Raw genomic sequence first — 14,598 nt, forward strand, 5'->3', positions numbered from 1 at the left:
CTTCAAATAGTAAATATGTGGATGAGAGCTGAGGTGTGAACTTCATCTAGTCGAAGTCCTCTCTTACAAATAAGACAAGGGAGGGGAAGTGAGCAGAGTGCGGGGAAGTACAGAGGGTGGAGGCAGCCAGCAACCCATTCAGTGCGGAGGGGCGTACGGTAGTAAAGAGACCGAGAAAAGCAGTGGTCCTGGACTTCGGAGAAAAGGGCCCAGGGTCTTGGATCCACCCTTTGTTAGCTGCACAATCCATGCAAGTCATAGGGTTTTTCTGAGCCTCAGGTTCCTTAAGTGAAAAGGGCAACAGTATCTCACCCTTAAGAATTATTGTGAAATCAGTAAGGTAGTCACGTGAAAATGACCTATGAAGCCATGTAAGTACAAAGGACTAATTTTTATGAAATTTAAGTTTAAATCTCACCGGAAATTTGTTTACTTCACATAAAACCAAATTCTGGAGGTGAAGCTAAAGTAGAGATACACCTGTAAAGGTCTGAACATCTGTGTGCGGGGGAGTCCAATGAAGGGCAAGAGCTACCCGCAGGTAAGAAACAGTCATGACATAAATTTTAGTGGAAACAATTTAAATTTTACATTAAATTCCCATGAAATTTAGATTTACTATTTACTTTTTATTACCAGGAAGACTAAGGTCCCAAACCAAACAAACATTTTAAGATGTAAATACAGGGGTAATTGAGAAACAGGTTACTCTTCTAGATGACACCAAGACCCAACAGGACGGCAGTGAGAAAGAAAATGCCGATATGATGACTAAGGAGGAATTCAGACACCACCTTCGAAAGGAATTTGGGGAGCAGATACAAAACCACTTTAAAAGCAAGGCGAAGAAGCACAAGTAACCTCATGTTATTAATCAAATCTAGAGTTTTTAATCTAGAGTTCACATTTTAGGATAAATGAAGAATCAAAAAGGACTCAAAAAAAAAAAAAAAACCTGTACAAGATGTCCATAAGACATCTACAAAATGTCAAAAAGATGTGCCTTGCATTTTGGTATCGGGATAATAATAGCTACCCCTTTTACATTTGAAGAACCAGTTTTTTTTTAAACAGTAACTGATCATTTTCTGTACCTAAGACCTCCAGGTCCTTTGCGGATCTTCAGAAAAAGCTTTGTTTTTACTGCTACTACCAGAGTAGCCACCAAGTGTGTGTACCCACCACAAGCATGAAAACTAAATGCATTTTAGATGATTTTATTTAATCCTGAAAACTAGAGGACAGGTAGGATTTGTGATTCTGCTCTCCCAGGGAGGCTAAGTCACTCACCGAAGGTCAACTTAGGTCAAACAGATTCTCAACGGCCAGTTTTGTATGATAAAGTTAAGAAGCAAACATGACGATATCAGGTAATAATAACAAACAAACAACATCCACAACTCCCCCCAGACCCAAGCTGGAGACAAGGCTATGTATTACGGGTACAGGACAAGTACACAGCAGGCAAGTGCGGACGCCGGCCAATGCACGCTGGCGTGGCTTGCCTCTAGCTGCCTCAAGTACCCCTGGAGAGACTCAGCCTCACCGAAAACTTCCACAACTGCTTGCCACTAACCCTGGGATTACAGAGGGCCACAGCAGCCAAATGCGACACACTCAAGATGTGACAACGAAACAGTGATAACACGTGGAAACTATGTCGCCCATCAAAACCCATGGGTGGGGGCCCTCTGTGCCGAAGCCAGAGATGCTGCCATTCTGTTGGGGGACTTTCTCTGGTTGACACTCAAGCAAATGTAAGAGAACCAGCTGCAGGAATTCCTTGTAACAGTATGTTTTTTTTCCCTTTTCTTTCTTCTTTTTCCTTTTTAACTAAACAATATTAACAACTTGCCCACTAGTCGAAATCGTAATCAGAGCACTTGCTAACGTCTAGCCATGGCTCAAGCAAAGTGCAGAGCGTGACAGTTGACAGCTTGTGTCCTGGACTCGGGTGAGCTTGCCTTGAATCCCAGCTCTGTGACCCCAGCGCTCAACTGCCTAACCTCAGTTTCTGTTTCCTCATTTGTAAACTGATGATGACAATATTACCTACATCTCCCAGGACCGTGAGGATTCAGAAGAAATAATGTGTGAAAGTTCACGGCACAGGTGTGGCGACAGAAAGCACTCAGTCAGCGCTGGTTCTCAAGGCTGTAATTTCTAAGGTTGACGGCGGAGGATGGAGACTGGCTCCTGGTGAGCATGGTGCTGGTCTAAAGGGCCTCCTGAAGCGCCCAGGGTCAGAGGGCCTTCCAGGCAGACACTTACTAAGTCAGTGATCTTTAGAATAGAAAACCTCAGGTCAATTGTTTATATACCACTTACGTCATTTTTTCTTTCTTTAGCCTACTCTTCATAAGTGAAAATGGCTTGCTTAGAAACAAGGATCAATTTCCAAAGGTTTTTAAAAAACTATGGCTGGGGCTTCCCTGGTGGCACAGTGGTTGAGAGTCCGCCTGCTGATGCGCCGGGGACGCGGATTCGTGTCCCAGTCCGGGAAGATCCCACGTGCCGCGGAGCAGCTGGGCCCGTGGGCCACGGCTGCTGAGCCTGCGCGTCCGGAGCCTGTGCTCCGCAGTGGGAGGGGCCATAGCAGTGGGAGGCCCGCGTACCGCAATAAAAAAAAAAAAAAAACTATGGCTGGAGCAACAGGAGCTTTCATCACTGCTGGGGGACACTGCATTGGTGCATCCACTTTGGAAAACAGGCGCCATCAGTACACAAAGTTAAAGCCGCGCACACCTGCGGACGCCTGAATACGCATCCACCAGACATTCTTGTACACGTGCTCACCCAATGACACTTCTGTTATGTCCCTACAGCAGCAGTCTTGAGAGCCCCAAGATGGAAAGTATCTGAATTTCCACCAATAGTCGAAGGGATAAACTATGGTATATGCACAAATGGGACACATACAGCAACAACAGTGAAGTCCAACTACCTGAGTAACATGGGTGATTTGAGCAAAATAAACCATAACCAAAAAAGTACACACTGAATTATAGCGTCTACACGAAGTTCAAAACCAGGCAGAACCAGTCTATGGTGAGTGGTTATCCCTGGAGGGGGAACAGTAATTGGAAAAGGGGCCTCTCGTGGGTCTCTGGGGTGAAGGCAGTGCTGTTTTCTTGCTCTAGATGCTGGTTACAGGAATGGGCCCAATTTGTGAAAATTCAGTGAGCTGTTTACTTCTTGGCATGTTTATATATTCACATCTTTGCATGTCAATAAAAAGTTAGAAAAATACAAAAATTAGGGTACAAAATTTAAATCAATAATTTTATTTATTACCCTCATTTGTCTAAAAGGGATTCAAGAAGCCACACGTTAACTTAAACTTTTTCCCTGAGATAAAACTGACCATCTTGTCCTATAATGGCACAATGCCGCAGAGCAGTGCTGGGAAACGCTGTCTTTGAACAGCAACTCCACAGGGGCAAATACTCGAGAGGTTTTACTGTGGTCTCCTCGTCACAGTATCTACCAAAGAATTCACTGACTAGCTAGGGATTAAATGACTTTTCATTCCAAAAGTAGTTAGTGCACTCTTATAACCTGTCAGTCACCCAGTACGAAATGCTAGAGCTCATGTTATGAGAAATTTCCTATTGAGGAATTTCTCACACTTGCTACTAGGCTGCCCAGAGGTTAATCTCATTCTCCTCAATGAGGCACATCTGTGAATAAGGACACAGGATGGCAGGAGGACAGGCCCTGTGGTCGCAGAGACTGACCCATCCCAGCACAACCCTCTGCCTAACAAATCACCGAGAGCCACTTTTCTTAACTTACGATACAGCAGAAACAAGACGTGGTCCAGCCAAAGATGAGTGGAGCCCACGATAAACTGAGTGTATTTGCAGCATTTTCTCTTTAGATAGACAAGGAGAATGGGATTTGGGAACATTTTTAGGTGCCCTGGGGTAAGGGCTATCCAAAATTTATTACTTTGTTAGAATCTTGGATATAATAAAAATTTTTAAAAACTCAATAAAGAACATATTTAATTACTTGTGATACACTGTTACATATAGATGTCCAAGCAGCTAGTATATTATAAAGTTACATTTTATTTGGCTTATTTGGTAGCCATATTCTACATGTTCCCAATACAAAGTTAAACTCCATTTCTGACTAATACAAAACAGACAGAACAAACTAATGGTCAATAATCTGTACTAACTGTTCAAAAGAAAGCATCTATAAATAGGTACAGGATGTTTTTATATGTGTGTGTGTATAAAATAATTATATTTAGTGCTAAGACTTCACCTGGGACAGTTTATGGAGCTACTCCACCTTAATGCAACAGTCCTCCAGCCAGTGTCAGCATGAGTTTTGTGTGAGCTAAGCATGAACTCAGCAGCTATCTGGTCCTCACTGGGTCCAGCTCCTGGCCTGGGGGTGTGGGCAACACCGAGGTGAGTATGACGATCCCTGTCCTCAAGGAGCTTCAGTCTAGTAGGGGATGAGACGTACTAGACTGTGAGCTCCTCGAGGGCAGGAAAAGTGTTTGGTTCTCTTGCCCAGTGACCAGCACCAGGCCCAGCTACGTGGTGCTCCGTGTTTGTGGAGCTGACTGGACCGGGATGCAGCCATCTGCGGCCCACAGGGCGAGCATGGCCAGAAGAAGCAAGAGTTCTGGACAGCCCACGGGCAGAGCAGGGAAAGAGGCTGAGGAAGACAGTAGGGCTGATTTCAGCAGGTGCAGAAGGAGGCCTTCCTGGCGGAGGCATGTGGTTAGTTTGGCCACAGTGTGAGAAAGGGATGGAAAGACACTGGCCGTAACTCAAGGAGCCTTAAATGCTACTCTGGAAGCCTCAAACTAACACAGAGGGTGCCAGGAACCCACTGAAAGTTGTCTTGAGCGAGGGAGTTACTCTCCCACTTCGACAGTCAGTAAGACTGACTGATGAAGTATGTGGGCGGGGGGCGGGGGCAGGGCGGTGAGGAGAGCTGGGAGGAGGGGGTGGGTCTGAAGACACTGAGCTGAGGCTGCTCCAGCTGGCCAGCTGGCACAGGCGGGCAAGGAGTTACTGACGGCTCCCAGATGCAGGTGGAGACAAAGGCCCCACTGTAACCCACACGAGCTGAGGGGCCAGAGGAGACGGTAATGGCTTTGCTTCAGGATAAACACGATGTCCTCCAACTGAAGACACAGGTCTGGGACTCGTGAGAAAAGGCAGGACTGAAGCTAAAGACAGACGGAGGTGGGGAGCGAAGCCACAGGAACAGTTAAGACAACCAACCAAGGAGAAGTACTGAGGGGAGGGGAGGAGGCTGTGGAGAGAAGCCGGCGGATACCCAGAGTAACAGGGAAGAACGTGCTGGGGAGGAGGGCAGGTGGAACTGGTATCAGAGGGGGGGTTTCACGGACAGAATCTGTCAGATGCTGAGGAAAGGTCAAGGAGGAACAAAAAAATTTATGAGCAAAACACGAAATGAAGCATGTTCGAAAACCAGCTCCAACAGGGACAGCAGGTATAACTGAGCTGCATGAGAATTAAGAACCTGGAGAGCTCCAGCTTGAAGAAAGCTGTCTTGAAAGACCTGAGGGGCCGGCTGTCACGCGCGAGGCCCCGGAAGCGGGCCCGGAGGGGGAGCATCAGGGGTGTCACCGTGCGGCCAACGGTGCCGACCCCCACCTCCTTGGCCGGAGTTCAAACGCCGGGGGCAGGACTGTGTTTTGCTCACTGCTGGGCCCACAGAACCTAGCTTAGAACAAAGGAGACACTTAGCAAAACAGCTGCTGACTGGACGAGTCCCTCCCTCTTCTCACTAAGGCCCTGCTCCTTCCCGGAGACATTCTCCTTGGAGGAAACGCGTCAGCCGGGCAGGTGGCGCTGCCGGAGGGTAGGCGAGGCTGAGAGGGTTCGAGCGCTGGGGGACGGGGTGGGGGGTGGGCCAGAGGAGCTGCCAGGGGCTTTTGGGCCCTGACATTTGGTAATTTTTATGAAAAAAGACGAAAATATAGCAAATAAAAAAACTCAAATAAAATCAGGGGAGTACCCCAAACATGAAACAGCACATTAAACCATGGCGTTGGCTGGTTGGTTATGTATTATACTAAAATATCTTGTTGATTAAAGTATTAAGTCTCAATCTAGACTTTAGTTCAACAAGTGAGCACTGACCAGATGCTGGTCCTAAGCTGTGCCGCAGGCCTACAGAAATGAGCAAGACGGGATGAGGGCCACCTGTCGAGGCCTCTGAGTCTGGCCAGTAGCAGGTCAGCTCTGCACAGACCCTCTGTGGGGGCCCAGCACACTAAGAAGTCCGTGTGTTCCTTCCAGGGGACTGGGGGCTGCTGGAGGTTTGGGTCTAAAGGCGTCTGGCACGAAGTAGGAGTCACAAAACGGCAGCTGAACAGGTAACGTGGATATATCTGCGCTATAACAACAGAGCGCTGAAGAGGTGCCATAGGAGGGGCTACCTCTTTGGGGGTGGGGCAGATGAGGGAGGCTTCCTGCAGGAGGCAACCCTGAGCTGGGCTGCAAAGACTGAAGAGAAGCGCCCTGCGGGCAAGCGGGGGTTAGGCAGAGGCGCCGGGTGCCTCTGGAGCAGAGGAAGGGGTGGTGTGAGGCGAGACTGGGGAGTGGGCGGGGACTAGACCACGCGGAGCCTGTGGGCTGTGCCACGTTGGTCAGCAGTCAGGGCAGAGACACCTGATCACAATTTGAAGTTTATTAAGACTTGAAGACATAGTCTTCTTAAGGCTCTAACAATGTATAAATAAATACAAATCCGTAAAGAAGTAACTACCTTTGCCCAAGAAACAGGTTTGCCTCAGACGTACTGATAAAAGGACCTGCCAGGAAGAAGCAGCGGAGGCCTGCCCGCCCCGCCCCCGGCCCCGCCCCCGCCCCCGGCCCCGCCGCCCATCCTACCTGAGCTGGGCTTTGAGCTCAGTGAAGCGGGGCCGCCGGCTGGGGTCGTAGGCCCAGCACTTGGTCATGAGGCTGTAGAGGGTGGGCGGGCAGTTCGGAGGCATGGGCAACCTCTCCCCGTTCTCAATGCGACCTATCACATCATTGTTCTTCACGCCTTGAAAGGGCTTCACACCGTGCATCAGTATCTCCCACATACACACACCTGTGAGGCGGGGACGGAAACACAACGGTAAACTTAGCAGCAGGAGTGCGACTCCCACGTTTCAGGAATAACTTCATAGCTCGTACGAGAGAACCACCTGTGTGATTACGGGCACAGCAGCCAAATAAAGAAGCATTCACTTAGCTCTGTTATCAAATAAGAACAGGAATACTAATTTAGGATGATGCAAATAATGAAACTATTATCAAGAAAAAACCCATTACTTTTCTAAGAGGTTTATTTCTCTAAAAACATCTACATTAGAAAATGGCCCACCAGCTACAGTGATATTTCATAGCATAGCTTAGTGAACCAATTCAAAAAAAAGCTGAATGAATTTTAGATTTCCCTCGACTTTAGTCCAACCTGCTTATGATCACAGCAGCTGGCTTGAAGCTTAACAAAGAAAACCCTGCAACTTAAGTCTTATGCCTTCAGAATACTCAGATTCCTCTACAGGTTCCCATCACTTGGCACTCTGGCCACTCAGGTCTGCACCTGAACACGCTCCTTCGTGACTTGGCTTGTGCTGAATTCTAGATTCGACGCCTTCCATTTTCTTCTCCACCAGTTCTCTTCTCCCAGGTCCCTTTGTGAGTCCCTTTGTGAGGTGCTGTGCCCTCCCTTCTCTCCTGTCTCCACGGCCTCAGACATTCCTTTTATGTGAGTAACGTAAATGGTTAACCTGTCCGTGCGGTTCTGTGATGGCCCCCAGATCCAGCATGTCTAAGATTGCCCTTCATCTCTGCTCTGGAATCTGACCCCTTCCTGACTTGTCTCAAGTCTTGGAAGCATGACCCTTCGTGTTCTGTAGCTGCTGCTGCTCTGGTGTCCACTGTGTCCCCTCCTTCCTGCTCCAAGTCCGTCCCTGTCGTCGTCCTCCTGCTCTGCGTTCTTGCAAAGCCCCCAGTGGAGCCCCCTCCTGCGCTGCCTGCACTGCCCCCTGGGAAGCTCCTGTCTAACCCACCGCAAGCGTGCCCCATACACCGGGTCCTGGGGGCAGAGGGGCTGTGACTGTCTTTCTGTACCTTCAGCACCTAAGATGCTGTGTGCCTCAGAGGAGGAAGGCATACCATTATGCCATTATATCACATTAATGTGAGTTAGATCTGAAATTAGCCAAAAGTCCAACAACTTCAAAGTAATGAGTATATGACAAAAATAATGCCTTAGTTCTGCTTTTCTCACCAGAAATTATGACAACATCATTAGTAATAACAACACTGGGTATCATTTCTTGAGACCTTCATACATCTCTGGCACCCTTCCTTGAAATTTACACGATCCTTAATTCTCACACCTTACATTTCTTTAAAAACTGTATTTTATCAAATCTGAGATGCCACTGATTATGAAAGACACTATTATTTTATATTACCAAAAAGGGGGGATATGCTGCCCACTAAGTTGTAATGTGATCCTTTGTCACCTCTTAGAATTATTTTATTCTTACCAAAGAGCGGTTTTAAACTCATTCGGACAAGAAAGTAGCACCAATATGAACAAAACAGGCTACATGAGTGTAGGCGAGGACCCACATGACACCCCCCCCCGACTAACACCAACTGTGAAATGCCACTGATTTGTGACAAATCCTACTTCCAGAAATGTGAAAAAGAAGGCATCTTAGACTTTCGAAATGTGAAATCCTCTTGAGAGGACAAGTAACCTGCTCTATGGGTCACAAAGCTGACAGGTGAGGTCTTGGGATCTGAAGCCAATTGGACTCCAGCACCTTCTCCAATCATGTCACACCACTTCCTGTTTTACTGAATTCCTTCCTCTACCTAGTATCAGTTAGGGCACTAAATGGTTACTGAAAGTCAACAGCAAGGAAGCAGAAGAAGAAATGAGAACACGTACTTCATGTATATAAAGTTATTTTTATTTATAGGAAAAAGAAGTTGCATAAACTTAACAGGGCATCTCCTGGGAAGTAGTTTAAAATCTGGCAGAGAAAATATGCACACAGGACTATTCACAAGATCTACACGTGAGTGTCTCGACAGAGAGAGAAAGTGCTGGGAAAGCAGAGAAAGGGAGCCTATGTCTGGATGGCACACCTGCTGCATGGGGCTTCATGGCACAGCGGATATTTCAGGCGAATGAAGAAACTCTTTCCAACCTCTTCCTGAAGGTTAAAAAGAGTTTCAACTGGAGGAGAAGGTGTCAGGATGAGGTGTCCAGAAAGAAGGAGTAACACCCGGAAAGTGGGGCGGGGATGGAGTGTCATCCACACCAAAAAGGTGAGTCATTTAAAAATCCGGATAAGGTAGTGGAAGTAAGCACTGCAGAGTGAATGACAGCCACACTCTCGCTCCACTGGGGGCTCTGCAAGAACGCAGAGCAGGAGGTCGACGACAGGGACGGACTTGGAGCAGGAAGGAGGGGACACAGTGGACACCAGAGCAGCAGCAGCTACAGAACACGAAGGGTCACGCTTCCAAGACTTGAGACAAGTCAGGAAGGGGTCAGATTCCAGAGCAGAGATGAAGGGCAATCTTAGACATGCTGGATCTGGGGGCCATCACAGAACCGCACGGACAGGTTAACCATTTACGTCACTCACATAAAAGGAATGTCTGAGGCCGTGAAGACAGGAGAGAAGGGAGGGCACGGCACCTCCCTGAGAGGGACGCAGGCGGAGTGAGAAGGGGCTAGAGGCAGCGCCTTGGGCCCTGCGGGCCACGCCTGGGCGCACGGCACACACCCACGTCTGAGGAACGGGAGGAGGGCACGGGCAAGCGATGAGGGAGGCCAGGCAAGGGAGGGCAAACCAACCTACAGACTCTGACAACAGACAGAGCTAAATCCCTCTCAGAGAATACGTGAACTGTAATTCTAACACAAAAGTTTTCAAATACTCACCAAACATCCATACGTCACTAGCTGAGGTAAAACGGCGAAAATTGATTGACTCTGGAGCCATCCATTTAATAGGCAATTTTCCTTTGGAAGCTAGAAGATTAATTTTAGAAAGTAAAACTTCCCTGTCACCTGCTTAGGAATCTAACAGTTAGAGCTAGCTGAGATTTTTAGTACCAAAATCTTTGGGAGAACTGCCTTGCACTCCCTGATGCTGGGTCGTCTGGGGGTGACAGAGGAGAGGCAGGGGGCAGGGGAGGAGGGAGCCCCGGTTACCGCGAGGCATCAGCTCCCAGCTCAGTTGTGCAGGCTTCATCTATAGGCTGGAGGCCTGGCTTTAGATACGGCCTGGTAGTGGCACACAGTCAATTCTCATTCACGGTAGTTACACTCTATAAAGTCGCCTTGAACACCGAACCACTGCTCCCGGGAGAAATGTGTACATATATATCCATACCTCACACAGATTATAACCTTAAATCCTAAAAACTTATCCTGGTAGGTTCTGACTTCTTTGGAAAATGAGGTATGGATGTGCCGCTGACCTGCCTGAGGCCCTGCTCCCCGCCCCCGCACACAGGGCCCACAGCTGGGGCTCCAGCCTGCCCGACTGGCCCAGAGCCAGAGGTGCTGGCGCCGCACGGGGCTGCCCCCTCCTCGTTGTCCACCAGCCCAAACGGACACTTTGTCACTGCCCTGGGCACATCCACACTCGACTATGAACGCATCGGAGTGTGGATTCGGGAAGTTACAAGTTTCAGCAAGCAGACGAATGTGCAAAAATAGAATCCACAAAATATGAGGACGGGCTGGACCACCACCAGGATGTGAAGAGCAGGAGGGGGCGACAGAACGGAAAGGCCACTCTCAGAAAGCCTGAACCGGCCCTCTTTCGAGGCCTAAAATCCTTCCTCTGGGCCACCTCCCTCAACACTCCTTCACCAGATACCAGCCCTCAAGGAGTCCTCATTCCAAAAGGCAGAAACCGTTTCTCAAATCCAGCGGAAGTGAGTGGGTGTGGCAGGGGGAGGGGCAGGGGGGAGGAGGGAGGGGCTGCAGGCGCCAGGCGGGGACAGGCCCTGATCCAGAGGGCCCCGGAGCAGGGTGCTGGGCTCTGCAGTGCTGTCAGGGGCTGGGCTTCCTTCTGTAAGCAAGGGTGCTCTCAAGACTTTTAATCAGAAGACAATTACATTTGTTTCATTAATTTTCTTCCACTTAACTTCATGCACCTTCATGACAACTGAGGTCAAAGCCTCTGATTCCCTCACAACAAATGACTCTCCAGCTGTGCTCCGAGAGCGAGGACCCCCTAACCCCGAGGGGCTGTTCTCCTGAAGCCTAGCAGGATCTAGACTTACTGACCTCTCTGAGATAACAACGTGTGAACTAGTCAGTTGCCCACTTTAAGTGCTGTCTAGATGATGTAGAGTCTTGGCCACGGTGCTGTTTGGAGTTTAGCCCTTTAGTGGAATTCTAGGGTTTGGACTAGTCAGGATGTGAGGTAATATGAAATGTATTTTAAAACAGTGGAAAGGTGGCTTGGTCGTTTTTAAATTAAATGACTACACAATCAAAATGAATAAACAACCAGACTTTTCCTTCCACATAACAAAGGATCAGGCTGTAGTATACAGAGAGCATTTGGACAGAGAACAGTCATCAGCTACAGTATAAGATGCGAAAGACTAATTCTGTATGTAAGATTAGGGTTCATTTTGCGACAATACAAAAATCAAACAAACTGAGCAAGAAACTGGCCTTTGTAAAATGGTAGTAATAACTAGAAAATACACTAAAAGCATAATATGGACTTATAATCCAAACCTTAGCTGAAGTACCAGGAATATGAAAATCAGGAATAATTTGAAAAACCAAGTCAATCTGATTCCAAGACTGGGAAAACTAAAGAAAAAATCCCATCAGCTAGAGTTCAGCTCCAAAGCTAAAGGATCAAAGTCTCTGGAATCAGCCGACTGCAGATCTGTAAGTCCAGCGGCGTGCACTGAGCCAGGGCACCCACCGCTCTGCTGGGAGGTTAGCCAGCTGTGTCTACGGAGTGGAGGACATCTGGGCTGATTCCAGCTTTTGGCTGCTAGAAATAAAGGTACAATGAACAAACGCCAGTTTTGTGTAAATGGGAGTTTTCATTTCTCTGGGAGAAATGCTTAGGCGTGTGTAATAGCTAGGTCGTATGGGAGGTGCATGTTTAGTTTTTTAAGAATCTGCCAAACTCTTTTCCAGAGCAGCTGTACCATTTTACATCTGCACAAGCAATTTATGTTCTCTGTGTCTGCCAGCATTTTGTGTTGTCACCGCCGTTACTCAGCCACCCTGACAGGTGTGCACGACAGCTCCCCGTGGGCTCACTCTGCATCTCCCTGGTGGGTAATGTGCTCACGTGCCATCTGAACACCCCCTGCAGTGGAGTCTCTCTTCATATCTCTGCCCACTTTCTACCTGTGTCCTTTCTTTTTTTACTGCTGAGTTTTGAGAGTTCTATCTGTAGTCTAGATACCGGTCCTGTGTTAGATATGTGGTTGGCAAATACTTCCTCCTACTCTGTAGTTTGTCTTTTCATCCTTCTGCCCGGGTCTTTTGCAGAACAAAAATTTTAAATTTTGATGAGGAAGAAGCTATCAATTTTTCCCTTTTATGTATGTTTTTGGTGTCAAGCCTAAGGACTCTTTGCCTGGCCCTAGATCCAAAAACTTTACTCCTATGTTTTTTTCCTGAAGGTCTTGTAGTTTTATGTCTTCTATTTAAGTCTAGGATCTGAGTTAATGGCGAGTGAGTTTAGGTTGAGGGTCATTTCTTGGCCAGGGATGACCAACTGCCCCAGCACCTTTGTTGAGAAGGCTGTCTCTCCTCCACGGACCTGACTGTATACCACAGTCAAAAGTCAGCTGAGCATATTAGAATGTAGCTTTTTCAGAATTAAAAATCATTAAAGATCCTGAGCTTGTTTCTGATTTATTGCTCTGATTTCTTACCTTTGTAGTAAGTACTGTCTTCCATATATCGGGATAATCCGAAGTCTCCTAATTTTACACAATCGTTTGAGGACACCAGAACATTCCGAGCAGCAATGTCCCTGATAAGGAAGAATTTGGGACAATACATTTTAATACAAGGGAAAAACCCCACAAACTCATCTATATTATATAAAGACATACAGGTACTCTGAAAGACAGCTTATATACAATACAAACAAGAGCTTTATTATACACTGAAAAAGAGAGATACTTTTATTATTTTACTTCAAATATATTCCTTTTGGCAGATATTTACCCATTAATATGGTGATTACTACTTTGAATGATGGTGAAGAATATTCTCAAATAATGAAACCACTTATTAGTTTTCATGCAATCATATTGCCGGCTGCATTAACTGACAGACAGTATACACGACCAGGGTGTGTAACTCTACGGTTACTAAAAAAACCTCATTAATAAAAGTAAAATGATCTTTGGAACACGTGTAAACGATTTTGCTGATGCAGTCCGTTTCAGTGCCGGATAACAAAACTCTAACACAATGCAAGGCAAATAAGTTGTAAGGGCTTTAACTTGTATTCAAATGAGAGACCCAGATTATGAATAGAAATTCTGCAGAAGGCCAACAGATGTCACTCCTGGCGCTATGGTGTCCTGGGAAGTCCCAGGACAATATGTTTTAGGTCCATAGTGCCACATAGAGGCTGTCAGTGGTATCTGTGGAAGGAATAACGGACCCGTTTCATACTCCATGTGAGGAAAAACCCCTCAGATCCACGTATTCCCACGCCAGGGCACCACACTCGGCTGGGATACGCACAGCAGGACAGTTAGTGCCGTCCGTGTACGAGAGTTGGGGGAACGAAAGGTCTCAGGGCACAGTGAGAACCTCTCCCCACCTCCTTCCTGCTCAGAGGCAGCTCACCAGCTTCACGCCCGGGTCTCACCTGTGCACAAATCTTTTGCTCTCTAGGTACGCAAGGGCTGTGCTAAGCTGATAGGCATAGAGGATCAGAGATGCTAGATCCAAACTGTATTTCCTTACTTGCAGAAATGACCTCAGCTTTTTGAACAGTGACCAAAAAAGAAAAAAGAGAAAGAATTAGTGTCAGAGACTAAAAATCAACAGCAGAAGAGCTATATTCAAAAACAATGCTGATCATTTCCAAATGCATTTTTATGACAATGGCTTCAATTCTACCCTAATAAAAAAAAGCATAATGAAAGAAACATATCAGCTCAGAAATTATGGTTAATCATTCTTTACTTGAGATCCAACTGCAAAATTGGAATCTTCACGATTCTAGACACATTTCTGAAAAAATACCCAAAGATGCTTCCAGGGAATGAATAAACGCACAGTATAAAATACTGCCAGATAATGAGAGCTGGAGAACAAAAAGCTCCCGTTACCGTTCAAACAAGCCTCCTCCACAGCCGTGGTCAGTCCACCTCCCTCAGACCTCCCCATGCCCCAGGCAGACCTGAGCACAAGGGGATGAAAAGGAAGGGGAGGCAAGAGGTTCTCCCTCTGCCCCCAGGAATTCTGGGTGAAGAAGGATAAAATGGTCCCGTGTTGGGTATTTACGCGCTAGGCTTACTGGTCCTTACCACAGCTATCATGACTGATTCAGCTAAATGC

At 47.1% G+C, this 14,598-nt stretch overlaps 1 protein-coding gene across 4 annotated transcripts in view; it reads right to left on the reverse strand.

Moving 5' to 3' along the window:
* PTK2 (protein tyrosine kinase 2) overlaps positions 1 to 14,598 on the reverse strand; it is a 250,824-nt gene that overhangs the window by 44,027 nt on the left and 192,199 nt on the right. For all 4 annotated transcript variants that reach the window (XM_060115655.1, XM_060115653.1, XM_060115654.1 and 1 more), the window contains 4 exons: positions 13,904 to 14,019; positions 12,951 to 13,051; positions 9,964 to 10,053; positions 6,891 to 7,095 (listed from right to left, as the gene is read on the reverse strand). In XM_060115655.1, coding sequence (XP_059971638.1) covers positions 6,891 to 7,095; positions 9,964 to 10,053; positions 12,951 to 13,051; positions 13,904 to 14,019 — 512 coding nt within the window. The remainder of the gene's footprint in view (positions 1 to 6,890; positions 7,096 to 9,963; positions 10,054 to 12,950; positions 13,052 to 13,903; positions 14,020 to 14,598) is intronic.

Source organism: Mesoplodon densirostris, chromosome 13 (genome assembly GCF_025265405.1).
Source record: "Mesoplodon densirostris isolate mMesDen1 chromosome 13, mMesDen1 primary haplotype, whole genome shotgun sequence".
NCBI lineage: Eukaryota > Metazoa > Chordata > Mammalia > Artiodactyla > Ziphiidae > Mesoplodon > Mesoplodon densirostris.